This window comes from Aspergillus multicolor (genome assembly GCF_047715735.1).
Source record: "Aspergillus multicolor strain CBS 133.54 unplaced genomic scaffold BDW74scaffold_1, whole genome shotgun sequence".
Lineage (NCBI taxonomy): Eukaryota > Fungi > Ascomycota > Eurotiomycetes > Eurotiales > Aspergillaceae > Aspergillus > Aspergillus multicolor.
Genome location: NW_027395952.1, coordinates 489,219 through 514,519, shown reverse-complemented (window position 1 = coordinate 514,519; position 25,301 = coordinate 489,219). Strand labels below are relative to the sequence as shown.

The 25,301-nt window shown below is 52.4% G+C and overlaps 12 protein-coding genes across 12 annotated transcripts; 5 read left to right on the top strand and 7 right to left on the bottom strand.

Moving 5' to 3' along the window:
* BDW74DRAFT_141592 (putative mitochondrial carrier protein) lies at positions 1 to 1,541 on the bottom strand. Its single transcript, XM_073722580.1, has 2 exons — positions 1,099 to 1,541; positions 1 to 1,037 (listed from the first exon to the last, which is right to left on the bottom strand). Exons 1-2 carry the CDS (start codon positions 1,166 to 1,168, stop codon positions 115 to 117), a joined length of 993 nt encoding a protein of 330 aa, XP_073589399.1. The 5' UTR covers positions 1,169 to 1,541; the 3' UTR covers positions 1 to 114.
* Positions 1,542 to 1,730: 189 nt separating this feature from the next.
* On the top strand, positions 1,731 to 3,005 carry BDW74DRAFT_184465 (ceramidase; the record flags this gene model as incomplete). The annotated part of the gene is made up of 4 exons (XM_073730822.1): positions 1,731 to 1,948; positions 2,008 to 2,194; positions 2,265 to 2,781; positions 2,831 to 3,005. The coding sequence occupies exons 1-4, from the start codon at positions 1,862 to 1,864 to the stop codon at positions 3,003 to 3,005; spliced, it is 966 nt and encodes a 321-aa protein (XP_073589398.1). The 5' UTR covers positions 1,731 to 1,861.
* Positions 3,006 to 3,073: 68 nt separating this feature from the next.
* BDW74DRAFT_1327 (putative toxin biosynthesis protein) lies at positions 3,074 to 5,077 on the bottom strand. Its single transcript, XM_073722319.1, has 4 exons — positions 4,621 to 5,077; positions 4,426 to 4,564; positions 4,251 to 4,359; positions 3,074 to 4,194 (listed from the first exon to the last, which is right to left on the bottom strand). The coding sequence occupies exons 1-4, from the start codon at positions 4,816 to 4,818 to the stop codon at positions 3,318 to 3,320; spliced, it is 1,323 nt and encodes a 440-aa protein (XP_073589397.1). The 5' UTR covers positions 4,819 to 5,077; the 3' UTR covers positions 3,074 to 3,317.
* Positions 5,078 to 5,409: 332 nt separating this feature from the next.
* Positions 5,410 to 8,562, top strand: BDW74DRAFT_141588 (uncharacterized protein). The gene is made up of 5 exons (XM_073722579.1): positions 5,410 to 5,462; positions 5,518 to 7,318; positions 7,369 to 8,260; positions 8,309 to 8,384; positions 8,441 to 8,562. The coding sequence occupies exons 2-3, from the start codon at positions 5,610 to 5,612 to the stop codon at positions 7,991 to 7,993; spliced, it is 2,334 nt and encodes a 777-aa protein (XP_073589396.1). The 5' UTR covers positions 5,410 to 5,462; positions 5,518 to 5,609; the 3' UTR covers positions 7,994 to 8,260; positions 8,309 to 8,384; positions 8,441 to 8,562.
* BDW74DRAFT_172145 (ESCRT-II subunit protein VPS25) lies at positions 8,148 to 8,836 on the bottom strand (the record flags this gene model as incomplete). The annotated part of the gene is made up of 3 exons (XM_073727452.1): positions 8,148 to 8,260; positions 8,309 to 8,384; positions 8,441 to 8,836. 3 exons carry the CDS (start codon positions 8,834 to 8,836, stop codon positions 8,148 to 8,150), a joined length of 585 nt encoding a protein of 194 aa, XP_073589395.1.
* A 187-nt stretch (positions 8,837 to 9,023) lies between these two features.
* trm8 (tRNA (guanine46-N7)-methyltransferase) lies at positions 9,024 to 10,405 on the top strand. The gene is made up of 3 exons (XM_073722291.1): positions 9,024 to 9,200; positions 9,288 to 9,475; positions 9,545 to 10,405. Exons 1-3 carry the CDS (start codon positions 9,031 to 9,033, stop codon positions 10,243 to 10,245), a joined length of 1,059 nt encoding a protein of 352 aa, XP_073589394.1. The 5' UTR covers positions 9,024 to 9,030; the 3' UTR covers positions 10,246 to 10,405.
* On the bottom strand, positions 10,405 to 13,282 carry BDW74DRAFT_1309 (LIM domain protein). The gene is made up of 3 exons (XM_073722281.1): positions 12,982 to 13,282; positions 10,939 to 12,854; positions 10,405 to 10,891 (listed from the first exon to the last, which is right to left on the bottom strand). Exons 1-3 carry the CDS (start codon positions 13,076 to 13,078, stop codon positions 10,565 to 10,567), a joined length of 2,340 nt encoding a protein of 779 aa, XP_073589393.1. The 5' UTR covers positions 13,079 to 13,282; the 3' UTR covers positions 10,405 to 10,564.
* A 965-nt stretch (positions 13,283 to 14,247) lies between these two features.
* Positions 14,248 to 16,893, bottom strand: BDW74DRAFT_172142 (uncharacterized protein; the record flags this gene model as incomplete). Its single annotated transcript, XM_073727451.1, has 5 exons — positions 14,248 to 15,222; positions 15,271 to 15,279; positions 15,347 to 15,569; positions 15,630 to 15,687; positions 16,683 to 16,893. 5 exons carry the CDS (start codon positions 16,891 to 16,893, stop codon positions 14,248 to 14,250), a joined length of 1,476 nt encoding a protein of 491 aa, XP_073589392.1.
* A 771-nt stretch (positions 16,894 to 17,664) lies between these two features.
* Positions 17,665 to 19,593, top strand: BDW74DRAFT_141585 (MCT family MFS transporter). Its single transcript, XM_073722578.1, has 2 exons — positions 17,665 to 18,214; positions 18,266 to 19,593. Exons 1-2 carry the CDS (start codon positions 17,978 to 17,980, stop codon positions 19,550 to 19,552), a joined length of 1,524 nt encoding a protein of 507 aa, XP_073589391.1. The 5' UTR covers positions 17,665 to 17,977; the 3' UTR covers positions 19,553 to 19,593.
* Positions 19,594 to 19,662: 69 nt separating this feature from the next.
* On the bottom strand, positions 19,663 to 22,948 carry BDW74DRAFT_141583 (exosome catalytic subunit DIS3). Its single transcript, XM_073722577.1, has 2 exons — positions 22,708 to 22,948; positions 19,663 to 22,650 (listed from the first exon to the last, which is right to left on the bottom strand). Exons 1-2 carry the CDS (start codon positions 22,901 to 22,903, stop codon positions 19,754 to 19,756), a joined length of 3,093 nt encoding a protein of 1,030 aa, XP_073589390.1. The 5' UTR covers positions 22,904 to 22,948; the 3' UTR covers positions 19,663 to 19,753.
* Positions 22,949 to 23,127: 179 nt separating this feature from the next.
* Positions 23,128 to 24,259, top strand: BDW74DRAFT_141582 (carbon-nitrogen hydrolase family protein). The gene is made up of 5 exons (XM_073722576.1): positions 23,128 to 23,157; positions 23,225 to 23,317; positions 23,381 to 23,664; positions 23,719 to 23,797; positions 23,864 to 24,259. The coding sequence occupies exons 1-5, from the start codon at positions 23,146 to 23,148 to the stop codon at positions 24,218 to 24,220; spliced, it is 825 nt and encodes a 274-aa protein (XP_073589389.1). The 5' UTR covers positions 23,128 to 23,145; the 3' UTR covers positions 24,221 to 24,259.
* A 21-nt stretch (positions 24,260 to 24,280) lies between these two features.
* Positions 24,281 to 25,189, bottom strand: BDW74DRAFT_141581 (uncharacterized protein). Its single transcript, XM_073722575.1, has 2 exons — positions 24,736 to 25,189; positions 24,281 to 24,658 (listed from the first exon to the last, which is right to left on the bottom strand). Exons 1-2 carry the CDS (start codon positions 24,987 to 24,989, stop codon positions 24,580 to 24,582), a joined length of 333 nt encoding a protein of 110 aa, XP_073589388.1. The 5' UTR covers positions 24,990 to 25,189; the 3' UTR covers positions 24,281 to 24,579.
* Between the last annotated feature and the right edge of the window lie 112 nt (positions 25,190 to 25,301).

The window sequence follows — 25,301 nt, the reverse complement described above, 5'->3', positions numbered from 1 at the left end:
ATTCTTGATCCAAACCATCGCGTCGCAGATCCCACATATAGTACAATAGTAGTACATCGTCCGTACATTACACCATAGCGTTGCGTTCCGTGCCGTCGCGTATATTCCGTACTCTTACAGTCTAGCCTCCGCCTCGTCTTTCGCCCACCTCGTCTCAGCCCTCAGAATCAACTCCTCATATACCGTCCACGCAAGCGCCGAGCTCAGCGCCTTGCGTCCAATCCTGAGCCCTAAACCACCGAACAAACTGCGTGCTCCGTCTTCCCTGATCATCAACCGCAGCGCACGCATCATGTTCCCGTACTTCGCCGGCATAAGCTGCAGCCGCGTCTTGACCGCATCAAACGGGTTCGTGATGGCCGTAGCAAGGCCAGCGGCCAGACCGCCCGAGACAAAGTTTATAGACGATGACGAGGACGAGGTGTCGGATGTGGTTGATGCCAAGTTCCGCTTCAGCTGCTCGTAGAAGAGCACGTAGAGGCCTGCATAGGGTGCGTCCCGGGCCGCTGTGGCGCCGAAGCCCGAGAAGAGACCGCGCACGCCCTCCGTGCGCACAATATCCCGGCCCGCAGAATACAAGCTGCGGTAGGCGTAGTAGTCCGACTCATACCGGACTTTCAGCACAGTAACGGGCATCATGACGAAGCCCGCGGCGACCCGCGCCGCGGCTCCGGTGGTGAGGTTCGCGGTGTGCGAGAGTTTGGGAAGGGCAGATGATGACGCACCCCCGTTCCCTGCGCCGTTTTTATGTGAAGTGGGATTGAGAGCCGTCGAGGCAAGGCTCGTTCGTAACGCGTTAAGGGATGTAAAGTACAGCGCGGAGCCGAAGCCCGTGCGGAGGGCGGAGGGGAGGGTTCCGCGCCATAGGTTCCGGACTGGATTTGGCGAGGAGAGGATTGTTTTCACGGTTGAGAGGAGGGAGGAGGGGTGGGCGGATTGCTGGACGCGGGTTTTGAGGAGGTCCGCGGGTTGCAGGAGGATGGAGGATGTGAGACCTGAGAGGAGGCCGGCTCCGAAGTGGAAGGTTGTTTTGGAGGCTGGGATGGGCGAGCTGTTAGCGAGGCGTTTAGGTCACTTTGAATTGGGGCATGGAAGTACATTTCGATACTGTCTTCACCGGTGGAGAGGCGTATGTAGCACTCGCACTGGGACTGGCATTGTTTGCCATGCTGGTATCGCCGCCGATGTCCGAGATCGAGCTCGATCGATCTCGCGTTGCACGAATGAGGTCTGATCGGGTACCGGTAGGACCGTTGGTGTGCACGGTCAGAGGGTGCGAGGACCAGCCCGCATACTATTCAAAATCGAGGACGTGAAGGGTTGGAGTGAGTGAAGTCTTCGATATCGGTGTAGAGAAGTAGTTTTTTCAGCCCTGGATGAAGTCATCCATCTGCGGCGTTGCGGAGTGAGCGCTGATTGGCCGGCTGCTGATAAGGGCTCGAATGTCGGTGTAATGTCGGTATCGGCCGTTCTCCCCGCAGACAGGGATCACTGTGGTGCTGATGGATTATAGCTCATGGAGATCGGATGCATATGGTCACTCCGTGACAGGTACGCATAGTGTGCGCGACATAAGCAACATATTAAGTTGCTAAGATTGTCCGGAAGCTGCGGAGCGTCTGTCACACAGCCAATCGGGATGCCTACAGCCAGCATGACCTGACTACGTCACCGGCCCTGAGCGCCGCCAGATCGGTTCCTGCTGATTCGAACCAAACCCTCCTAAGGCTGTTACTTCCTCTGCACTATCGCTTTGTACCTTTGTTGACGCTCTCGCGCTCGTACCTGATATCCTATTGCTCATTGCGAGGCACAGCCAGGTTCCGGCTTCCTAGGAGTCTGCGGCTGCCATTTCGTTACTATGCCTCTACTTCCATCTATTCCGTATCCGCCGTCTGGCGGCGGCTATTGGGATCCTGTTACCTCGACTCTGAACTGGTGTGAGGAGGTGAGCTCTACACTCTGAGGATATCGCGGCAATGCGGGACTAATGGCCATGCCCTACAGGACTATTATGCCACCATCTACTCCGCCGAGATCGTCAATACCCTAACAAACCTATTGTTCATGGCCCTAGGCGTAAAGGGTATCCAGAGCTGTCGGCGCAACGGGCACGATACAATATTCCAGGTGGCATATATCGGCTACATCATCGTCGGAACGGGGAGCTTTCTCTTTCACGCGACACTCAAGTGTAAGCCTGCTCTATCTCCCCCGCATATCGTGAGATGTAACTGCGGAACTAACCACCGGTCCAATTTTAGACCCAATGCAGCTCGTTGACGAGCTTTCCATGATCTATACCACATGCCTAATGTGCTACGCCTCCTTCTCTTACTCGCGCTCAACAGCCTACCGCATCTTCCTGGCCACGTTCCTCACGTCCCTAGCAATCTTCATAACCCTATACTACCACTACCTGCAAGACCCACTTTTCCACCAGAACGCCTACGCCCTCCTCACAGCAATCGTCCTCATCCGAAGCATGTACACCATGGAAGTGAAGCTGCGGCCGTCATGGCGCCACTCAACGGAGGAGGACAGGCTCGAGCGGCAGAGGAAGGGCCTCCCTGTTCTCACACAGGAACGTCAGCACTATGAGAATGTGCGCGACCTGAAGACACTCAAGACAATGTGGGCCATGGTCGGGTATGGACTGAGCGTTTTCTTGGGAGGGTTTGCCATCTGGAATCTGGACAACTTCTTTTGCAGTACCGTACGAAGGTGGCGGAGGGATATCGGCCTTCCTTGGGGGATCTTGCTGGAAGGGCACGGCTGGTGGTATGTTAACTTCTCTGTTATACTTGGGTTGCTGCTAATATCCGATTAGGCACATCATGACCGGTACCGGCGCGTACCTCTATATCGTCTGGGGCATTTGGCTGCGCCATTGCCTGAACGATCGGCAAGAGGAGTACCACCTGTGGTGGCCGCGTATCTGGAACATTCCTGAGATTGTGCGAACCTCAACCGCGACAAATGGATCTGCTAAGAAGCTGCAGTAATGCACTAGTTGCAGTGTCTATTGGCTATCCTCCGACTGCATTACTTACAAAGTCCAGTGGGCGACGTATCTTTACGACAGGCAGCAGGGGAGTATATCATTTGAGCGTTTTGCATTGGATACCTCACTCTTCATTCTTATGATTGTGACTCGGTTGCATGGTTGGCTCATTGATAGACGTTTCGGCTCTTGTGGTTGGTAGATGTCCTATAGAAAGACCAAGAGTCTACCCTAGAACTATACCCATGACGTTATCTATGTGCAAAAAAGTTGGTTGTAGTCTATGATGTATATATGGGTGGCGTAGAGAGCTTCATAGCTTCGACTTTGTATCGTTCTTCTTGAGCCGCACAGGAGCCGGTACGTGCGCCTTCCACCGTTGATCAATTGTAACCTTCTCAACCTTGGATTTTTGACGCCACTGATCCTGAAACAGCCTCTCCTCCTCTCTCCAGCGTTGAAGTTCCTGTCCAAGCCACCTACTAGTTTCCTCGGCGCACTGTACCGGTGCTTCCTGGGCAACGAGATGGCCTTTACCCTTAAGAACTACGTCTCGGACACGACCGGCCACGACTCCACCATTACCGCCAAGACCAGTGCCTGTATGCGATAGTTTGTCCGCTATCATTGTTGGCGAGGACATGTCTGATGTTTCACCAAAGATGTAAAGCACGCTTGGGCGAAGATGAGGAAGCTGGGCGAATATCCTGAACGGCTCTGGCCGGTAGAAAGGCCACGATCCCAAGCGGTCGGGATCAAGATCTGGATGTGTTACTTTATTCACGGGAACGGCAAATCCTGGTGGTCCGTCATAGTTCGGTCTGGAAAAGGTGAAGACTTCTTGATGGAGCGTTGTTCGTAGGGTTACGGGGCGGTCGGTGCTGTTGTTCGAGGCTTCGTCGAGCGGGTGGATGGATGTAGGAAGGTCCCGGAGGCCGTACTTGACCCAGCGTTCCAGTACGCGAGGGTCCCAGGACTGGTAAAACGGGTTCTTCTTGTATGAGTCTAAAGCAGCCTGGCGGGAGGGCCAACGATCGCGTCTATATGTAGAGGACTGAGTAGTCTTGGCGATAACGAGCTTCTGCTTGCCTAGGTCGCCTGGATCTAGCTGTGTTGTTTGTCGTTGAATGACAGGATCGAGTAGTATCAGACTGTGGAGGAGGCGCGGGTGCATAATCGCCAGTTGAGTACTAAGAAGGAGGTCATCAGCGGCGCAGGCTCCAAGTAGATGGAAGTGAGGACGAACAGGTGCGCACCGCCCATACTATGTCCGACGCCGATAATGGGGCGCGGCATTTCCTTGCGCTTCACATTGACTAGGTGGAGGAGGTCGCGAGGGTGGTCGAACCAACTAGCTGTTTGCGCGCAGTCTCAGTAACGATATAGGTACCCCAAACGTACAAGCCAGGGCTATCACCTACGGTCATTTCCTAGTAGGTCCTCGTTGACCACACTACTCTCTCCCTGGTGTGCAACATCGGCCATCCAGATGCTTCGGATTCGGAACCCATTCGCTTTCGACCGAGCATATAGTTCCTCCCAAAGAGGCTCATAAAGCTCCTATTCGAGACATGGTTAGATGCGAAATATACTTTGAGAAAGCAGGTCGGCAGTACCTTTGGGAAGCCGTTCGCATGCGCCGCGAGGATAGTGACATCTCCAGGCTGTGGGTTGGGGTTATCCAAGGGAGTGTATTGCTTCACAACCAGTTTTAGAACATCCTCCTGTTCGTTCGCAGTAGCCCCAGGGTACTCCCGAATATGCTGACCGGGAACCGTATGCTCGACGAGGCGGAAAGGGCCGGACGTTGACATGGTGGTTAAATCAGCGCTCCGATGAGAGATACCGTAGAATCGAGATTATTTTTTAGGCTGGAACCCCCGGGGTTAAGAAGGAATGGGGGCTGACCCGCCGGCCTGGGGTATCGGGAGCATCCGAGTTGACTGTTGCCGAGGGGCGCCTGGCCTGCTGAGCCGAGGCTCTCCAACTGCCTAATCAGGAGCCAGACGGGGACTGGGTGGACAAGGTGACACCCTTCCTGGTATGCTCCGCAGAGGCCAAAAGCTGTCTTCACAAATAATCTAGAAATAAAATCTAAAACAAGCCTTGGAGTGGCTGACGATGATGCGTGAAGGGTGTCGCAGGCAGGAACGACGTGCACGTGACCTGGTGTCGCCTGGCGCGTTCTGGCGCGTTGCATCGCATTGGGAAAGAACACATCCAACCCACTTTTCTCATGACACTGCAGACAACTCTCCCTTCTTGATTGCGGGGTTGCTCACTTACATCTAATCCCATCCCATCGCCCAACCTTTGCAACGACCTGAACTTCCTTCTCGTTAGCTCAATAAAAGGTGTTTTCCCATGGCGGAGCACCAGGACGAGAACCTGCAGCTGTTCGATCAGTTGAAGGTCTGCATTGTTTGCTCCAAAGACCTTAGTCCAGATGTCGCCCATCAGGTGAGTACCCTCTCATCATATCTTCTTCACAGACTTTAACGTCTTTCTGTATTAGCTCGCGTCTACTCTAGAAGCTCATGGCGGCGAACCGGTCGTTTACGAGCCGCCGGCCGACTTCCCAGACCTTGCGAGTTTCAGTCATATCATGTCAACGACGATCGACTTTCCTCAATTCGACGCTGCGAAAGACGCTTTGATTCCGGTCGTCAAACCCCAGTGGATGCACGCATCGCTGGCAAAGAGAAAGCTCAACAACGTCCGACAATACAGTCCCGATCCCAGACTCTTTTTGAACGATGTTGTTGTCACATGCGGTGATATTCCAGAAGGTGATAAAGATGCCATCATCGGCGGGGTTCTAGCGAAGGGTGGTCTCTATAACCCTAGAGTCACTGGGTTGTGTACTCACCTCGTTGATCTAACCATCGATTCGGACAAAGCCAAGCAGATCAAGCAGCGAAAGCTCAATGTCAAGATTGTTCTTCCTCACTGGTTCGATGACTGCTTGAAACTTGGACGGCGAATCGATGAACGGCCTTACACGCTCCCTGACCCTGAAATTCTTCGCTCAGCACCAGACGCTCCCATCCGATCTGCAGAGAGCCGCGACATTATCGGGGCGTCTACCCCAGAGCCGTCCAAGCTGCCCACACCACTTGCTTCCCCTTCCAGACCCAAGTTGAGTGTCTTCCAAGGAAAAGTTGTCATGCTCTCATCGGACTTGGAAATCGGCTCGCATCTTCGGGACACGATATCCGGGATAATTGAAGAAAACGGTGGCAAAATGACCAGTGAAGTTTCCAAGGCAACTACCTTCATCTGCCGCTTCAGAGACGGGTTTAACTACCGTGTCGCTTCCAGGGTGAACAAGGATGTCGGGAATCTAGCATGGCTTTATCATCTGATGACCTACGATACTTGGACATCTCCCTTTCGACGCCTGTTACACTATCCAGTGCCAAAAACGCCTATACCCGGCTTCGAAAAGTTCAAGATCAGCTTGTCTAACTACGTTGGTGAAGCACGGTCATATTTGGAGCACTTGATCACAGCCACGGGTGCAGAGTGCACCAAGACCCTGAGGCAGGAAAACACGCACTTAGTGACTGCTCATGATAACAGTGAAAAGTGTGCTGCAGCTAGAGAATGGGGCTTGGAGGTTGTCAATCACCTTTGGCTAGAAGAATGCTACGCACAATGGAGGATACTTCCGATTTCCGACAACAGATACCACCATTTCCCCCGACGAACGAACCTGGGCGAGGTTGTAGGCCAGACCAGATTGGATCGTTCTGTTCTCGAAAGTATGTTCTTTGCGTCAGAGACGCCATCGGCACCTCCCCGAAAGGCAATGCAGAAGAGAGACCAAAATGTTACATCCAAGAAAGACTTGAGCTCCTCCATGGACATCGATGAGAATATCGTGTCCGACACAACAAACGTTACACCAGTGGGCAAGTCAACGAAGAAAACGAACCTTCAGACACCTTCTCATCTTCGCCTTGCTCCGGATGGCAAGGAAAACGGCACCCCTTCCTCTACCAGCAGCCGCAAATCCAAGGAGGCAGCAACAGCCAGACTACACGAGATTGCACCAGACATCGCGCTGTACGAAAAGGAGAAGAAGCGTGTCGGTGGTGTGATCTACGGTGGCCGGAAGAAGACGGACGAAGATCGAGTGGTTTTGAACAACAGCAAGAAACGAGCGTCAATGGAAGCTCAGACCGAGAGTGAGGAAGAGGACGTTGCGGAAACTAAGCGGCAAAAGAAGTCAAAGCCCCCTATCACAATGCATCTGCTCATAACCGGCTATCAACGCTGGGTGGGAAAGATCAACAAAGAGGATGCCGACAGGGTTTGTTACTTTTCGGATCTAGGTAAAAGCAAATAGCTAACCAACATTAGCGTCAACTCCGAGAACTCGGGATCATGGTCGTTCAGGATGCACGCAAATGCTCCCATCTCGCTGCACCATCTGTCCTGCGCACTCCAAAATTTGTCAATGCGCTCGCATATGGCCCCGTGATTATTCAGATCGAGTTTATCGACCAGTGCCTAAAGAAGAACAAGCTTCTAGACCCTAACGATTTTCACCTTGACGACAAGGAGGCGGAAAAGAAGTTTGGGTTCTCATTGGAACAGGCCAAGGCCAACGCCAAGGCGAACAAAAACAAACTCCTTCAGGGTTACCACTTCTATTGTGTCGAGGATATCCGTGGAGGATATGATGCTTTCCATTCCATCGTCAACGTTAATGGGGGAGAGTGCAACCTGTTCCGAGGCCGAGTTTCCCAACAAGCACCACGCGGAGAGAATGAGGGCGAGAACGGCGATGTCTACCTCCTCAGTAGTGCATCTCCCGACCACCAGAAGTTGTGGCCACGATTCAGGCAGCTGGTGAGCAATATTGGCAAGACTCCTCGTATTGTGCGAGTGGACTGGCTCTTGGACATGGCAATGTCTCAGGAGCTGCGTGGCGCCGAGGATTATGAGCTCGACGAGGAGATGATGGAGCAGTCGGAGGAGTGAAGTTAGTGGTTTGGTGTTTAACATCTCACTTATGATACCTGCATGTCTTGTCTGGAGTTTGTGGACGGCGTATATCCCATAAAGTTTGCATAATAGTTGGGCGATTTGTGCATTGGCGGCATCAGCATTTGAATGAAGGATTGTTTGAGCAATTTTAAAAGAATTTTATTCCCTCTTGTCCTTCATTACCGAAGATCTGGGCTTTCCCTTGCTTGACGAGAACGTTTAACGATTTCATCATCACCTCGGGGTCCATCCCATGCCATTCTACAAGGTCAGCATTATTTGGAAGTATAACAGAGCCAAACATCTTACCTTGTGAAACAGTGGCCTCCCCTTCGAGCAACTCGTAGAACGTAAGCACAACATTCTTCTGCCCCGTACGATCAATCTATATCCCCAAAATCATTAACCCTGAACCCCGAAGATGAACGGCAGGTGACATACCCAGTCGCCAATAATCTCAGCCCACTCCTCCGGCCTCCTCCACCAAACCCACCAAATCCACGCTGCAGTTTTCGAGTTCGTATCAACTAATTCCGCCCGCCGCCCACCACCCCGCTCCTCCTCCGGCTTGCTCATCCACTCCAGCACCGCTCGCGCATCGTTCAAGCTCAACTGCTTCTTTATCGTCGTATTTCGAAATAGCTGTGACTCAATAGCTTCCACCAGGTTGAGCTTGTAGATCCGATGGTGTCGGCACCAGGATTGGATTATCGACGACCACTCTTTGAATTGGACACCGCGCGTGGCGTCGTTTGGCTGTATGCTGAAGAAGGGCGGGAAGGAGTATCGCGCCGGGAATGGGAAGGGGGCCGGTTGCTGTCCTAGAGCCGTTTCCATATTCAAAATATATTTAGAGACCGTAATCGAGCTGCGAGAGATTCAGTGAGTTGTTGGTGGACGGAGGTCTGCAATGCGGGGAAATGAATCGGGCCAGCTCCGCTCCGCCAAAGTGACGTCCGCTCCCGCCGCGAAAAAAATTCCGCCCGAACTCTAACCTCGACTCAATACCCCAACCTCAAAATACAGTCACCATGGGCGCCGCCGCAAAGAAACATAAGCGCGAGGTCTACCGCAACAAAGTCGCTGCTGCGACGTCTGCGGAGGCTGGCGATGTTTCCCTAGCGGACCTGAGACTGCCGCAGAAGAAGTACTACCGCCAGCGCGCCCACGCGAATCCGTTCTCGGATCATTTGTTGCAATAGTACGTTGTCCCATCATGGAGTCCTCTCGCTTGTAGCGAGATGGAATGGGTTGTTTTGGAAGAGTTTCACTAAAAGGATGTCCGCAGCCCCCTCTCCCCAGCACACATGGACTGGAGCACACACTTCCCGGCCTTCGTGAACCCAGATCCCACGCAGACGAACCTCGCCGGAGCAAGGAAACTGCTCAAGGATGTGGAGGTCGTTGATATTGGTTGTGGTTTTGGTGGATTGCTCGTTGGGCTTGCGCCCGTTTTGCCCGACACGCTTATGGTTGGTACGTATACAGCCTATCCCAGTGCAAGCAATCAAGAGTAAAGAGGAAGGGGCTAATGAAATGGCAAAGGAATGGAAATCCGCGTCCAAGTAACCGAATACCTCACAAACCGCATCAAAGCGCTCCGCGCCCAACAGACTCTAAAGCGCCAGCAAACCTCGACCTCTACACCCTCAACGCCCGCCCCCGAACCTTCCCCAGCACCCGCCGCTACTCCCTCAACCCCTGCAACAACCTCCACCCCCGACCCCACAATCGACGACTCCGAAGTCTTCCCGGACTCCCTAATCCCAGGCGGGTACCAAAACATCAGCGCAATCCGCGCAAACACGATGAAATTCCTGCCCAATTTCTTCGCGCGGGGCCAACTCTCCAAGATCTTCATCTGCTTCCCCGATCCACACTTCAAGGCGCGGAAACATAAAGCGCGGATCGTGAGCGAGACGCTGAATGCCGAGTATGCGTTCTCCCTCAAGCCCGGCGGGCTGCTTTATACGATTACGGATGTCGAGGAGTATCATTATTGGATTCTGAGGCACTTTGGGTATGAGACGCCGCTTGATAAGCAAGGGGAACAAGAGGGGGAGGGAGAGGTTATGAGGGAGGGGTCGGCGGAGTTGTTTGAACGGGTGTGTGAGGAGGAGATTGAGAGGGATGAGTGTGTGAGGGTTATGAAGGATGCGACGGAGGAGGGGAAGAAGGTTGCGAGGAATAAGGGGAATAAGTATGTTGCTGTGTTTAGGAGGAAGGAAAACCCCGAGTGGGTTTGAGTTGGGTTTATGCTGTGAGGAGTTCTTCTTACTGGAGTTCCCAGGCTCATTTACATGCGTTTTAAGAGTTATGCTTATATTGAAATAGACTATGCATGCTTATCTACTAACACAAACATGAATTCGTTATCAAAGCAGAAGAGGAGAAAGCCCGCTAATGTCATCAGATCATAAAAATATCGCTCGCCATGCAAATATGCAATCATATCGAGAAAGTCAAAACAGATGAAAAAGAATTGGCCATTCAGGGCATAAATGAGATCCGAAATTGCGTCACTCATGAGGACTGAGATTTTCCTAGGTGCTGACCGCGGTGATGTCAAGCTCTAGGTGACGACTTCAGTCGAATGCCCTCGCACCGCTCACACACGGCCAGCTGGACTGGTCCTCCAATGATTCGGCCTTTCGCGGTCCGTTTAGGCTCACCCTCCTTGACGAAGTACCGACCTTCTGGACCGAAGCCATCGCCGCATTCATGGCAGACAAAGCAATCTTCATGCCATTTGCCTCCTACTGCGGTGATCACGACGTCATCGAGGACAGGCTTTTTACAACCTGCGCACGTGGGTGCCGTTCTGCGAGAGTGACAGTTTAGACACCAGGCATAGCCGTCTTTCTCCACAAACGGAGTCTGTGAGTTAAAAGGCTGTGCGAGGTTAGCAGGGGATCTCAAATGGAAGTATGGGTACGTACATCACCACATTCAGCACAGAAGAAGTGACCGACATGCCATTCTGCTCCGCAGGCGACAATCACTTCTCCTTCTATAGGGGTCTTGCAACTTTTGCATCTTGGACTGAACAGCTCGTGGAAGTCGAGGTGGCAGAAGAACCTCAAAGAATGAGCTTCTTCGTCTGCCGGAGATTCCGCCAGTCGTTCGTTCCGCTTAGCATCCGGCTCCTGGTAGAACGCCACACATTCTAGTGCGGTGTGGCAGTGGTGACAGGTAAAGCACTCTGGATGAAAACGTGTCCCGGCAGCAGTGACAACCTTGCCGGCTATAGGAAGCGAGCAAGCTTCGCATGAAGCAGTGGGTACGCCAGCACGGGAATAATGGGACATCCAGCGATCTTGAGATGGCATAATGTTTCTGGGCCCGGATCCTGGCCGTTGACGATCCCTAGGTTCAGTTGGCGGCTGAGGGATGGTTCTTTTGTCCTTGGGAGGACTCATCTCCGCTATGGTTGGCTCCTTCTCATCCGGTAGATTGATAACTGGAACAGAAGGCGGCTCAAACACTTCGATAGATGGGGGGGACGGGGCAGACTCGGGGAGTTGGATTTCAGGTATCTCCCTCTTCGGAGGGCTCTGTGCTACTGCTGGCTGCCAGGTCGAATCGAAGCTGACAATTGGTCGACCGACACGGTCACTGACTGCAGTCGGCATGGGCAGTCTTGAACTGCGCTCTGTTCTCTTCTTGCTCGTAGCTGCCCTAATATCTTCGCTGCGAATTTCGATTCCATCTTTGGTCGGAATCGGCTCAGCATTCTCTTGCGATATGTCAACAATAGGCGGAGACGGCGCGTTAACCTTGTACTCAGGGTTCTTCGATTGAGTAGGCGGGTGCTTATGGAGCTCAAAGCGAGACAGTCTATCAGCAAACGGAATGCTACCGAACCGGCTCGGTAGAGGTCGAGACCCTTGAAGAAGTGCATTGCGCGGCTTCGTTCGGAGCGCCGACGAATCCGACCTTGAAAAGACAGAGCGTTTGTCGTCATGATGGTCAGGATTTTGCGGCTCTTCGTAAATCTGATCTTTCGGGTTTCTGAATATGCCTTTAGACGAGTCTTTACTTGCCCCCGCAAGTCCCAGCCCACCGCCACTATCTGTCTGCTCTGAATCTCCCGGCAGCGCAAAGTCAACCTTATGGTTCTTCCTCGGGATTCCACTTTTTTTAGGAGAACTTCCCTCGCCTGGTTCAGTAGAGTCGGTCTCTGGAATGGTTTTGGTAGATTGATTTCTGAACGAAAGACGGTGGCTGTCACGCCACGACTTTCGGAACGGGCTTCGCGGTTCGTATGGTTGTTTCTGGTCTTCGGCCTTTTGTGTGCTCTTCATGTCTGGGTTACGGTATGGCGCATAAGGGTTCTTGAACTGGAGACCCGGGTTTTGGTGCATCCACACCAGTTCCGTCGCTTCGTTCTGTGCATCTTCATGAATACGTATCTCGTCATCGATGCCCATTCCTTGCAATGCATCACGTAAAGCTCTCGCTTCCTCCCGTTCCTTCCGCCGTTCGGGACTTTCCTGATAGCTCGGCGTTGGAGTACCCGTTGATACCCGAGAGAAAGCCCGAGTTGGCGAGACATTCTGTCGAACGGGGACAACTCTCGGCTCTTGAACTAATGGGCGCCCGGTTGAGCTACTGAAAGAGCTGCGGAATGAGACTGGTCGGTGATTCGAAAGAGCACTGGCGGCGCGGGGTCGTTCAATCTCAGCTGGCGCAGCTGCTGGAGGCGCTCTTGAGTTCCCGTACATCGACATTGCGGATGTAGCTCGAGGCGGAAGCTCGTCTCGAGGCTTGGAAGATGAGTCTGCCCTGGTGGGTAACGGTCGAGAGCCACCTGGACGTGTTGGTCGATTGGTCCGTAAGTCTTTCAGATAGCTCGCTGTGGCCAATTGATCAGCAAGGTATAGAAAGCAAGGACAAGTGCAAAAGCAACGTTGATGAAGCTCTAGGTAATACACCGTCTAAACGCACGAAGATCGTCAAGTCTCGGCCAGCAATGCACTCACCGATCTGATCGTTGGACATGTATGAGGGGCCGGGCGGAGTAACCTTCCTCTGAGGATCTTTGCCCTTGTTATGCGGAAGAGGAGATCGGTGGATCATCTTGAACGAGGGTCGAGGTCTTTAAGTACCATAACAAATAAGGAGAAAGCGCGAAACAAAAAAAATGTATCAGTGGGACGTAACCGATCGTGTCGTGTCAATTTGGATACAGTTGGCGATGAGGCACGCAAGTAGGACCAATGAGCGTAGAGGAGGTGGCTGGGAAAGAAGGGAGTGGAAATCGAGAGTTGATATCAGGCGCAAACGAACGTGGGTCGGTCTCAGTCGGTGAGGCTGTTTCGAATACTTTCAAGAAACGAAGTTGGAAAGGAATGGAAGCGAAGGATGATGAAGCTGAGGGCTGTTATCAATGACGACTGTAAACAAGGACCGGGATTGGGCCCCAGTGCGGTGCCTCGGGAGACAAGGAGCTATGGCCACATGCCAGCCAAACAATACAAACAGTGAGGGGTCTCGAGCCGCTGAGTCAGTCAGCCCTGCCTCTGCCAAAAAAGGCTTAGCTCAACTGAGCGGTCGTACCTTCCTATTCGGGGTGCTCGCCTCACCTCCAGCTACACTCTCCACTTCTCGCAACGGGATGATGATGGTCATGGACTATTTGAGGTGATGGGCGAGCGGCTTACATCAAGATTTGAAGACGACAATATCAAGCCCAGACATCTGAGTGTGCCTGGACTGGACACTACGAGCTGGAGGGGAGCGGGTGGTTACCAGACCGAACTCTGCAATGAAGCTTTTGGTGACTGGGGTGAGACCTATCAGATGACATCACTGGTTCTCTTAGGCCTCACGCCTTCACAGCAGTCCCTTACAGAGTTACAGGGTCCTTTGGGCGTAGAGGCTTTCGGTGGATCTGAATTGAGAAGAGCGGGGAAATTCATTAAGGGCTAAGTACCTCTTTTTGTACTAGCTCTGCTTGTATGGGATGCTACATACCTTGCTGTAGTTCTTCAAAGTGTCACCTTATAGTTGTATGCGATGATGGTGCCTCTTACCATAGGAAACATGCTCGGAAGTAATCCCACCCCTAGTGCCGTAGATAGTGATAGAGCGTTAACAGTGAAGTGCTAGTCATTGATGATTCTGTGGCCAGGCAGAACAGGAATCAAAGCCAGGTTCCTACGCTCAAGCATTACGCTCAAGGAGCAACATCCAAGAGTGCTGATCAGTGAAAATCATCCAACTGCTCCAGGGAAGACCAGGGTCTTTCAAGTTGAGATGTTTTTCCTCCGGCTGATGAAACCAAGACACCCAATCGCAGCGGCAAGCTGATCAGTGATAGGCCCAAAGTCAGCGTCCAGGGTATCTTGCAACTCGGCAAACTGCTCGGCAAGGCGTTTGATCTTATCCGGTGTAGCTTGACGTAGCGTGGGGTGGTTATTCCAGGAGGGCCGCGCCAATATTTTGATAAAGGCTTCAGATTTCTTAAGCCCTTCAGCAAAAAGAGCCGCATGCACCATCCAACAAGGCGGACGACCGGGAACATTTGCCATGATGCCGGTGGCTTCCACAAATGTCTGCGCATCGCTGCTTTCATGACATATGATTGAACACCAGGGTTCTGACCTGTGCCTGCCCCATATACTAGTTGGACTGCATAATCCGTCTCTGGTTGGTATTTTGTGCTTGACTTCGAGCTTCTCAACCACTTGGCTTTTATAGCTAGCCGCTGTGGTAAGGACCACGTAATCATTGGCTGCGGACGGAAGAGTTCCAAAAGGAGGACCGGAATTAGTTCTGGCGGCCTCATATTGTTGAAGGAGTTCACGGCGCTTCTGAGAGACCGAAGAGGTCTCGTCGGTATATTGGTATATCCTAGTTGCAACTTGGTAGGCACGCGCTGTGGCAATATCTTTAGCTTCTTTAATGGTCAAGTGGTCCCTGTGGGATGCAAGTGGTCCATGCCCCGTGTCGTGATTATCGTGGGCAGCAATAAGTTTCAACTGAAATAACCTTGACGGGTCTTGAACTAAGGCACTCCATGCCTTGATCCAGTCCCCGAATATTGCTGGCGGCACCATAACCAAGGTCGCACCTTCATGTGCTGACTTCATCTTACTGGTGGCGCTGTTTGGCATACAACAGCACTCCAGTAGGAAACTAGCAGCACTGGGGCACCTGGCCTCATTTGAGCCCTCTGGAAGGTGTTGGCCATCTTGCCTACGGCGCGACGACTCTACATCCTTGAACATTTGTCAGATAGAGTACTTCACAGTAATATAACCAATGACCGTGCGAACCTAGCAGAACCAGTATCAGCAAGGCCCAAGCCAACAGGGTCCCATGACTCACTCAGGATAGACCTACATCGCCCATCCCAACCTCGTCTGCCAGAGCCCCTCCATTTCTGATGGCATCATAGTTGCACATATCGATTACGGCCGATGCTTGGTGTAGAAGGAGGCCTTGGTTGTTTTTAAACCAGGGCAGTTTGATCAGGTCGCCATGTCCTTCACGCAATTTGAAAAAGCGCAGAACACGCTCCACATTTTTGGGTGAGGTGCGCAACTTCCCCTGTAGCTTTTCAAGTCTGCCGTCTCTCCAGTAAGAACGGAGAACAACAGGATGTTTCGCGGATGAACAAACATACCCTTGTTCGCTGACGCGTAATGGCTCGTTGCCTTCTAGATCTTCGGTGTGATCATTCCCTATGCAGGGCGATGTCAGCAATATGTTTATTCAGAATTCAAGTCACACCAACATGCCTGACATGTTCCCTTCATCATCGCCATCCTAGTTAACGATATCATTAGGCTCAGGGTGTAGATGAGGCTCGGCTGTACTGTCTATGCCAACGGTACATGACTTATACTCTGAGCCGGCAGTGCTGTCCGAGCAAGATTCAGGGTCAGACCCATTAGCCAACTCAAATTTCCCATCCATCAAGGACTCCGCATTCCCATGGAAACCATCGGATCCCGACGTGTCAGTCCATGGTACCATCCTGCGCTTTGTCTTTGAGGGGGCACCTGGGCGCACGTCGGAGTTACGGCGCTTGTTGTTGGCACTAGGCCCAGCTAACAAAACCCTAGGGCATGTGGTCGCGAGAACAAGACCAGTGTCGGGGGCGGTAGTAGATAAGGCGCATTCGGAGTCAGAGTTGGATGCGCGAGCTGCAACATGGTGTGAGCATTGTACAAGATTAACAGTGGAGAAATACGGCCTACCAGCAGCCTGCAGTTCTATGATAAAGACAACTTCCTCCTCGCCCCAGATGGCCGTTAACCCGGTTTGTATTGTTCGGGGCTCGAATTCATCACCATGCTTATCGACATAGAAGAAGCGGTGGCGTGTGCTGTCATAGTGGCATTGATCCTTATCCACTCAAGGAACTCGTGATAGAGCTTGATTTGCGTTTCGGTATATTCCCCTAATTGAGCGATCCCCGGATGATGGACTTGTACCTGTTCCGAATGAGAGTTACTGACACGATTGTGGACGGTGATATAGCACGGAGTAGGCGGACTGTCGCCGGGCTTGTCTACCTGCTGGGGGCGAGGCAGCTGTGCCCCACGGGCCTTGCGCCGTGCTCTTTTCCCTGCTCTTTTCCACGCTCTTTTCCAGAGCAAAGCAAGCTCAGATCAGATCTTGATCAGCTGCTCCTTGTCCTCCGTTGCGGTATCATAGGCACTCCTTAGCGAACTAGGGGCATCGTTTATTTGGTTGTCTATGAAGATCTTAAGCCCATCGACATTAGACAATTCCTGGAAATTCCTGTCCGCGAAATAATCATCGGTAACAACGCTTAGCAAGTATTCTTTGAGCTCGATCCTTTGCGTCGGGTCAAAGTTGAAGGATTCCTTTAGCAAATCTATAATCGCTTGCTCGCCAAGGTTTCTGGCGGGATTCGTCATCTTGACGGTGTTATGAGAGAAACTATGAAAGAATAAACCGGCTGGGGCCAGGAAAAGAGAGTAATAAGGGAGAGCTAGAAAGCGCAGACAAGTCCTGGATACAGGTAGGAAAGGTGATATCAAAAACGAGGATTCGGTATGGGATCAAGGCGACTGCTGGGAGTAAACTCGAGAAGTGAAGTGCAGCGTGTAAGCCAACTTTTAATACCAAGTTAATGTTTGTGGAGGAAGGCCACAACAGAATGTGACAGACAAGAGAAGGTGTGGGAGATGCTGTAACAAATTTACCAAGCAGATGGAGAGACAGGGGTCAATGTGGGAAGGCAGCAGCCGAGACATCTTGGCAGATGGTAATGTCATTTGCGAGTTGAATAAGCTGGAGCTTGACTCATCAGCTTGCAGTGTTGGTCTATGTTGACTATAGACTCTGTTGACTCTGCCGACTCTGCAGACTCAGCAGACTCTATAGCAAGTGCTATACCTATGTGGTCACGTGACTGGAACTATATCAAAAGTGAAACCCATCCCCCTACAAGATCTAGCCATTTCTACTTCTTAAAGACCATACATTGCATTAGGCGCCTCTGTGGAGCCAGAGAATATCAGGCTATTAGCAGATGCCCTATGTGATAATGGCATCTCGACCTGTCTTGGGCTGACTCGGTCATGTCCTGATAAGTTGATCGGCACCGTTGCCGGCCGCCTGGATCCACGGACAGCCTTACCCCAACCCCCACACCCACCTCCAATATGGGCGCCAATGATAGCCAGCTCGGCCCTCGGACTTGTGGCCGGCCTTGTGCCTTTGGGGTTTAGCTAGTCTTGGGGTTAGCTTCTACTTTTTCTCTCGAAATGATGACTCTTAATCTCGGATCTCTCCTCTGTCTTTCTCCTCCTTTGCCCGAGGTCGAGATCTTTATATGGGATTGACAGACCCATCTACTTCTATGTGCGGTTCCGCTTCTCGTCCGAGTCATTAGAGTGTTCCCTTGCGCGGTTCTCGGTCCCCTGCTACCGGTATATATGCGGCTGGGCTAAGGCGTCATCTCCTCGTCTCCTCTATCCACGCTACTGGGACGTATCTATGGCAGACAATGCACCCATCGACATCATCCATTCTCATGACGATGACCGTGGTCTGGGTCTTTGGGAGTCTCCAAAAAAAAAGCGCCCCAACAACCTAGATCATAACCGAGGGCATAACCGAGGGCCTGCGGTAGAGACGAAGTCTGGAGATGACCTACCCCCAGATGGAGGATATGGCTGGGTCTGCGTGGCCAGCGTCTTCTGGATAAACGCCCATACGTGGGGAATCAACAGCGTCGGTGTCACCAGTCTATGCAGCATGGCAAGAAGCTAACGTGCGTCATAGAGCTACGGCGTGTTCCTTTCCTACTATCTCTCGCACGATGTATTCCCCAACACCTCGGCACTCATGTATGCCTTCACCGGTGGCCTAAGTATATCCTGTGCTCTCCTGGTTGCGCCGTTGGCCACCTACCTCATCCATGTCCTGGGAACCCGCGCTGTCCTAAACATGGGCGTCTTCTTCGAAACGCTCAGTCTGATCGCCTCTTCCTTCGTGACGCAACGATGGCAATTATTCCTCAGCCAAGGCGTCTGCTTCGGCATCGGTATGGGTTTCCTATTCGTCGGCAGCGTCGGGATAACACCCCAATGGTTCAACCGCCGTCGAGGCCTCGCAATGGGAATCAACGCAGCAGGATCCGGCCTGGGAGGACTAATCTACTCTCTAGCGGTGGGCGCAATAATCCCACGGCTAGGACTCAGCTGGGCCTTCCGCATCCTAGGAATCGTCTCCTGCGTCATCAACCTAATCTGCGCGAACCTCCTACGAGACCGCAACACAGCCGTCGGAAGCCGCTTTAAAGCCTTCCACTTCCCCCTCTTCAAACGCCCCGAGTTCCTCCTCTTCCTGGGATGGGGCGTCTTCTCCATGCTCGGCTACGTCGCCATCCTCTTCAGCATGTCCAGCTTCGCCCTCTCCGTCGGCCTCTCCGCCCACCAGGCCAGCATTGTCGGCGCCCTACTGAACCTGGGCCAGGGCCTCGGCCGCCCCTTCGTGGGCATGTTCAGCGATAAACTCGGCCGAATCAACATCGCCGCGTTTCTGACCTTCTTCTGCGGCGTCTTCTGTCTGCTCATCTGGGTATTCGCACGCAGCATGGGGCTTGTGTGCTTCTTCGCTGTCCTCGTCGGCACAGTTGCGGGTACATACTGGGCCACGGTGGCGCCCGTGCTAGCCGAGATCATCGACCTGAAAGACCTACCTGGTGGACTTAGCATTACATGGCTTGTCCTCGTAGCACCGACGACCGTCGCCGAGCCAATCGCGCTTTTACTAAGGGATAACGACTCGCTCAAGCGTGTGTACCTGCATGTTCAGATCTTTACGGGCCTGATGTATATTGCGGCTGCGGTGTGTCTGTGGTTAGTAAGGGGTTGGAAAGTTGGAGATAACCTTCGGGTTAAGCAGGAGATATCAGCGACGGCTGTGGTTAGCGATGGGAAGAGTGAGGGCGTTGACCAACAGGGCGAGGCTGTGTCTGTTGCGAGTCAATTTCAGCTGCCTGCGAAGACGGCGCTGTGGTATCCGCATACCCTTATGCGCAGGATGGTGTCAGCTAAGAAGGTATAAGAAAACGTACTGCACAAAATATACCAGTTGATACAATGTAATCAATGCACAGGCTTGAGAAATCCTGATGTAGATAAAGACATATTTTCTCATATCGTACGGTTAAGACATATTTTTCCAGCCATATCCACCAGGCACCATGATCAACCCATCTATAACGCAAACCAACAAGCAATTCATTCCTCTATCTACCCTTATTTTTCATTTCTTCTTATTGAGGATAAGAATCCTAACTCGCCTCTTCCCAACCCCACGCCCAGTCTCCTCCTTCACAGAACTAACATTAACCTTGACCCTCTGGAAGAGTTCCACACCAACCGAGCGCTCCTGGTGTCCCTTATCCGAGACCTTGAGTGTATATTCCTCCGGATCAAAGTCACTCTCGCGCCGGGTCACAAGCTCCCGTCTCTCCTCAACAGAGCGAAGAGCCTCGTCACTAGGCAGAACAAAGTCCTCCAGGCGGACAACGCCCTCGATACCGAAGCGCGGCACGAAGACCACGACACCGTTCTCGAAGACGCGCATGACGTATGCGTCTTCCTCGATGCCGGTGTCCACGCCGTCGGCGGCGAGTTTCTCGCTGCGGGCTTTGAGCGCCTGGCCGACGTAGTACTCGATACTGGCGCGGCCGGCGTGCTGCGCGTTGCGGTGGCGGTAGTTGATGTTGCGGCAGATGTCCTCGAGGCGGTTGCGGGTGATGGAGCCCTCGATTGTGGCGCGGCCATCTTCGCCCTCGTAGTTGATTGCGGCTGCGAGCTGGCGGTGGACGAGGAGATCGGCGTAGCGGCGGATTGGGGATGTAAAGTGGGTGTAGATGGGCGAGGCGAGACCGTAGTGGCGGAATTCGGACTCGGCATGGGCGCCGGCGCTGAAGTACTCCGCGGATGTCATGCAGCGGGTTGCGAGGATTCGGACGAGGGTGTTGAAGAAGGGGTTTTCGGCGTCTACGCAGCGGTCCAGTGAGTCGGCGAGGGCACCAGAGCTGGAGACGTCGAGGCGCATGTCGCGCTTCTTGGTGAGCTGATTGATGAGTTCTTCGAAGTTTTGGGGTGGGGGTGTAGCGTGTCGTCGGAGCATGGCGGTTTGTGGGAATGTGCTGTAGATCTTGGCGGCGACGGTGATGTTGGCGTGAAGCATGAATTCTTCGACAAGGCTGTTTGTGGCGAGCATTGCCTTGGTCTTGACGTCTGCCAGGGGATCGCCGACCTCGTCGTTGTCTGCTTCAATGCGGACTTCTGGAGATGCAAGGTTCAGGGCACCAGCATCCATACGCTTTTGGCGCAGGATCCGGGAGAGATGCAGGAGTGTGCGCATACTTTCCGTCAGTTCGTCTGTCTCTGAAGGGTCGTCGATCCGTAGCTGAGCTTGTTCGTAGCTGAAGGCTTCACGCGATCGGATCACGGATTTCGTGAAGTCAGCGGAAATAACTTCTGCATCAGGTGTCATCTCCCACAGAACCGAAAAGGCGTAGCGCTCTACATATGGTTTGAGGGAGCAAAGATCTGTACCAAGAAGGTGCGGCAGCATGTCAATACGCTTGTCTACCAGGTAGACTGTTGTTCCACGAACACTAGCCTCAAGGTCCATGGCGTTGTTCGGCTTCACGAAGTGAGAGACATCTGCGATGTGAACACCCACTTCAAAGTTGCCATTCGGCAACTTCCGTGCATGAAGCGCATCATCAATATCCTGACAGCCTGGAGGATCGATACTGCAAATGAGAAGATCTCGGAGATCTCTTCGTCCTCTCCAGCCAATGTCGTCTGTGCTTGCAGGTACACGCCAATCGTGGCCCTCTGAGGGAAGACAGTCCAATACAGACTTCGGGAACGGCTTGTACTGAACATCCCACTCGAGAAGCAGAGCTTCTGTTTCGGCGGACTTTGTCTCCAACTCTCCCAGTGACCGAATGAAGTGTCCAGTTGGATATCGGGAGTCGCGATTCCAAGCATCGATGGTGACAAGAATCCTTTGACCCAACAGGTCCGCAGCCTGTCGAGTTCGGACTCGGATCTTCGGGACCTTCTTCTCCATTGGGAGGACGAAAACACTCTGTTGTCGTCGGCCAGAAGTTTGAGAGCCTGTGGAGGTTGAATCAACGGTTCCAACGTATTGGCGCCAGTTTCGCTTCACAACCCCCACAACCTTCGCCGTCGGTTGCGGCCGGCCTTCCAGATTCTTTCCATGCGCTTGCCTAACCTCCTCTTGTAGAGCTCTTCGCTCCCTCTCGGTGACGACAGCTTCGTTGTCCTCGCCCTCGGGGTTGTCGTTCCTCGTTACGACTTCTTCGTCGACAATCTTTGTCGAGGGTGACTTCCATTGGTCCTTGGGGAGGACTTCAACCACAACGACATCTCCGGAGATAGCTCGGTTACTGTTATGGCGGCCCATGATGATAAGCGGCTTATCGAATGCCGCGACTTTGATTTGCCCCTCCAGATAGTTGTATGGCGAGACATTGAAAACACCTTGGTGGAGATTTCCGGCCCGTAGACCTGTCATCATCTTTGACATCGAGTAGTATTCCGGATAGAAAAGTTCTCCCCGGGCTTCCTTGGCTTCCCTTGCTTCTCTAGATTCGTTGATCATGTCGAGCAATCGATCCGCATCCTCCAGCCCGCTGACGTAGTTCTCCAGCGACAAAGCTGTCACACTCTCCTCCTTTGCCTTGCGCAAATTTTCCTTATCATCCGTAATTACCACGATGGCCGGCAGAGACTTCTCCTTCTTGCTCTTTGTAACTGCGCGCAGGTGGTCCATGTACCATTTTGCGACGGTCCTGACTGCTCGGTCGTTACGGTCATTTATCGATTCATCCTGTTCCCTCCTGACATGTGTTTCAAGGCGGAACTCGTTGAAGAAAAGATAGAATCGTTTCTCGTCGGTTTTGATCAGCGCAAGCAAACGGTTATACAGCGGAAGAGACTGGTTCTTAAGCTCTTCGAGAACGGTCTGAAGAATGATCACATCGTAGAAAGCTCCGGTATGCTCAAACAGGTCCATACCATTCAAAAGCGCATTCGTATCGGGGACGATGTAGTGTCCGCGGGGGAAAGCGGTTGTGCCGGCGGGTTGCTCGGAGAGAACGAAGGGTACAACTGCAGCTTTAACATTAGCAACGAGCTTCAACAGCGAAGATGAAAGGTTTTCCTCACTGTTTCCATTTGCATCTGTCGGTGCGACCGACGGGCATATCGTGCATAACCTCGATGAGCAAGGAATATCCTGTCTGAGGTAGAGCTCGCGAACAATCTTTTGCACCTTTCCACTTTTTGTCGACCGGACGAAGACTTTGCTGGTCACATTTGCTGTGGAGGGGTCCGACGAGAAATCACGCCTAAGACTCTTCATTTTGTTCCAAATCAAAATCCGACTTCACGGATCAAATGGTCTGGGAATAGAGCTGGTTGTTGCAATCGCTACAAAATGCGGGCGGCGATTATCTGATAATTCCGCAGTTTGGAGGCCCATCCGAATCGGGAAAGTCTCCCGGGGCTCCGATTGTAGATCACCTCAGGCTCCAACTCATAGACGTGATCTTCTACTTCGTCATACCTTGTAGTACTTGATAAATCACTGTCTAGAGATTCAAAATGACTATCGCAGTAAGTATGGCACTGTGGTTTCCCCAAGGCCAAGGATTCACTCGAGCAGCTCATTAACCGCTGATAGGCCGTGGGGCAACTATGTTCAACAGCAAGCATCTCAGCCAACTTGGCTCAGTGTCGAGTCCTTGTGCGAAAAGCAGTTGATGCGGGCGCAAAGGTACTTCCTAGATAGCCCCTTGATAGGAGATTCATAGCCTGATCAGGACGTGCCATATGTCAGGCTCTATTTCTACCAGAGGCAGCGGACTATATAGCGTCATCCCCAGCAGAGTCCTTATCACTCGCTCGCCCAGTCCAGCAGAGTGATTTTGTGCTAGGTCTGCAGGATGAGGCTCGTAACAACAACTTGCATATCAATGTTGGCATCCATGAGCCTGCATCAAACGAGAAAGTGAAGAACACTCTCATCTGGATCGATAACAAAGGCGACATCACACAGCGTTATCAGAAGATACACCTGTTTGATGTAGATATTAAGGGAGGACCAGTGCTGAAGGAAAGCGCGTGAGTTGTCTCTCAACTATCTTCCATGGTTCAGAAGCTGATTGGTGTATGAAGGAGTGTTGAGAAAGGGATTGAGATACTTCCGCCATTCGACACGGTACTCGGCCTTGTTGGCTTATCAATCTGCTTTGATGTAAGTTACCTTCCAGCACGCTATATCTATGGTAGAGAAGAGGATACTGATGGTTGAATACTATAGCTACGCTTCCCTGAGATCAGCTTAGCATTAAAGCGCCAAAATGCTCAGATTATCGCCTATCCATCAGCGTTTACCGTCCCCACAGGTAGAGCTCATTGGGAAACGCTTCTCCGTTCCAGAGCGATTGAAACGCAATCATATGTGATAGCTGCTGCCCAGGCTGGTCCCCACAACGAGAAGCGACGAAGCTATGGCCATTCAATGATTGTAAACCCATGGGGCGAGGTCGTGGCTAAACTCGGTGACGAGTATGAGGAGCCGCAAATTGCCATCGCGGATATTGACTTGGATCTTCTGGCAAAGGTCAGAAGAGAGATGCCACTGCTTAGAAGGACAGATATATACCCAGAGATATAGAAGGCCAATTTCCTTATTACAAGTAGAGCGGGCCGCTACTCATACATAGATCAAGACACATCATAGAGTCAGAGTCAGTTCAATGCTAGCAACCTCTCAACAGCCAGAAGGACGTCTATTGATAGATTTTCTCTTCCTTTTTTCGTAGCTCTCTAAAGCAAAGCATGGGAATGGATAGTTCATGATACAGTATGGGAGAATGCGCACGGAAGACAAGCAAAAAGGGAATGACACAAGACAACCAACACCATCTAAAGATCGACGCATCTTGTCCGAGATTAGATGCGAGGATTCGGCCGGATTGTCTTGTTGTATCACTCTATGTACACAGTACAACGAAAATCGGGCGATATCACAGCTCACTTGCGCTGAGGTTCCTCGAGAATACCTTCGGCTTCCAGCCTCCTTCGGGCTTCCTCCAGAGCCCACGTTTGTATCCTAGGTATCAGGTCAGTTTATTTATCCGATCATTTGAGAAGGCAGGCATTCCGCGAATGCCAGTGGACGGGACATACGAAGTGTCAGGCTTGAAGACGTATGCGACACCGGCAACGAGCAGACTGCCGATGAATCCGTAGTACCAAACATTCTCCCAGCCCTCCTTCACGTATTTCTGGCCGGGCTTGACACCGAAGAGGTAACCGGTCGGAGGGTCGTAGTGGGCGCCGCCGCCGAGGAGGCTGCTTCGTGTGGAGAAGCCCTGGATGTTCTGAGGGTTGCGACGGACGCAGCGGGCGCGGAGGCAGTGTGACAGAGGACGAGCAGTCATGTTGATTATGTGAATTGCGCTTTGTACTTGATAACCGATCAATACAGGTGGTGGCGTATGGACCCCTGTTGGACAGAGTGCGGCGAGCTCACGGTGGGTGAGTCGAGCTTGCGGTTCGTGATTTTCGAGGCAGAGTGAGAGGAGATGGCCCAATTGATAAACCCCGAGGGAAACTCGTTCGCTGGGATCGCAGATATGACTCGTAGAGGGGTGACGAGATGAGCCGGTGTACGATGTTCAGAAGCCGCAAAAGGCCGATGGAGCCAAGAGGCTAGTCCCGATCGGGCCAGCTGCTATGCCGCCTTTATGCCT

Coding starts and splice junctions, on each gene's coding strand:
- BDW74DRAFT_141592 (XM_073722580.1), bottom strand. CDS start 1,168: ATGGCAAACAATGCCAGTCCCAGTGCGAGTGCTACATACGCCTCTCCA. Junction 1,038..1,098: donor GGTGAAGACAGTATCGAAAT/GTACTTCCATGC, acceptor CGCCCATCCCAG/CCTCCAAAACAACCTTCCAC.
- BDW74DRAFT_1327 (XM_073722319.1), bottom strand. CDS start 4,818: ATGTCAACGTCCGGCCCTTTCCGCCTCGTCGAGCATACGGTTCCCGGT. Junction 4,565..4,620: donor ATGCGAACGGCTTCCCAAAG/GTACTGCCGACC, acceptor TGTCTCGAATAG/GAGCTTTATGAGCCTCTTTG. Junction 4,195..4,250: donor AGTATGGGCGGTGCGCACCT/GTTCGTCCTCAC, acceptor CCTCCTTCTTAG/TACTCAACTGGCGATTATGC.
- BDW74DRAFT_141588 (XM_073722579.1), top strand. CDS start 5,610: ATGTCAACGACGATCGACTTTCCTCAATTCGACGCTGCGAAAGACGCT. Junction 7,319..7,368: donor AACAAAGAGGATGCCGACAG/GGTTTGTTACTT, acceptor TAACCAACATTA/GCGTCAACTCCGAGAACTCG.
- trm8 (XM_073722291.1), top strand. CDS start 9,031: ATGGGCGCCGCCGCAAAGAAACATAAGCGCGAGGTCTACCGCAACAAA. Junction 9,201..9,287: donor TCGGATCATTTGTTGCAATA/GTACGTTGTCCC, acceptor GGATGTCCGCAG/CCCCCTCTCCCCAGCACACA. Junction 9,476..9,544: donor GCCCGACACGCTTATGGTTG/GTACGTATACAG, acceptor GAAATGGCAAAG/GAATGGAAATCCGCGTCCAA.
- BDW74DRAFT_1309 (XM_073722281.1), bottom strand. CDS start 13,078: ATGATCCACCGATCTCCTCTTCCGCATAACAAGGGCAAAGATCCTCAG. Junction 12,855..12,981: donor CATGTCCAACGATCAGATCG/GTGAGTGCATTG, acceptor AATTGGCCACAG/CGAGCTATCTGAAAGACTTA. Junction 10,892..10,938: donor TCTGTGCTGAATGTGGTGAT/GTACGTACCCAT, acceptor AACCTCGCACAG/CCTTTTAACTCACAGACTCC.
- BDW74DRAFT_141585 (XM_073722578.1), top strand. CDS start 17,978: ATGGCAGACAATGCACCCATCGACATCATCCATTCTCATGACGATGAC. Junction 18,215..18,265: donor ATACGTGGGGAATCAACAGC/GTCGGTGTCACC, acceptor CGTGCGTCATAG/AGCTACGGCGTGTTCCTTTC.
- BDW74DRAFT_141583 (XM_073722577.1), bottom strand. CDS start 22,903: ATGAAGAGTCTTAGGCGTGATTTCTCGTCGGACCCCTCCACAGCAAAT. Junction 22,651..22,707: donor GACAGATGCAAATGGAAACA/GTGAGGAAAACC, acceptor TTAAAGCTGCAG/TTGTACCCTTCGTTCTCTCC.
- BDW74DRAFT_141582 (XM_073722576.1), top strand. Junction 23,665..23,718: donor CCAGTGCTGAAGGAAAGCGC/GTGAGTTGTCTC, acceptor TGGTGTATGAAG/GAGTGTTGAGAAAGGGATTG. Junction 23,798..23,863: donor GCTTATCAATCTGCTTTGAT/GTAAGTTACCTT, acceptor TGAATACTATAG/CTACGCTTCCCTGAGATCAG.
- BDW74DRAFT_141581 (XM_073722575.1), bottom strand. CDS start 24,989: ATGACTGCTCGTCCTCTGTCACACTGCCTCCGCGCCCGCTGCGTCCGT. Junction 24,659..24,735: donor GTCTTCAAGCCTGACACTTC/GTATGTCCCGTC, acceptor CCTGATACCTAG/GATACAAACGTGGGCTCTGG.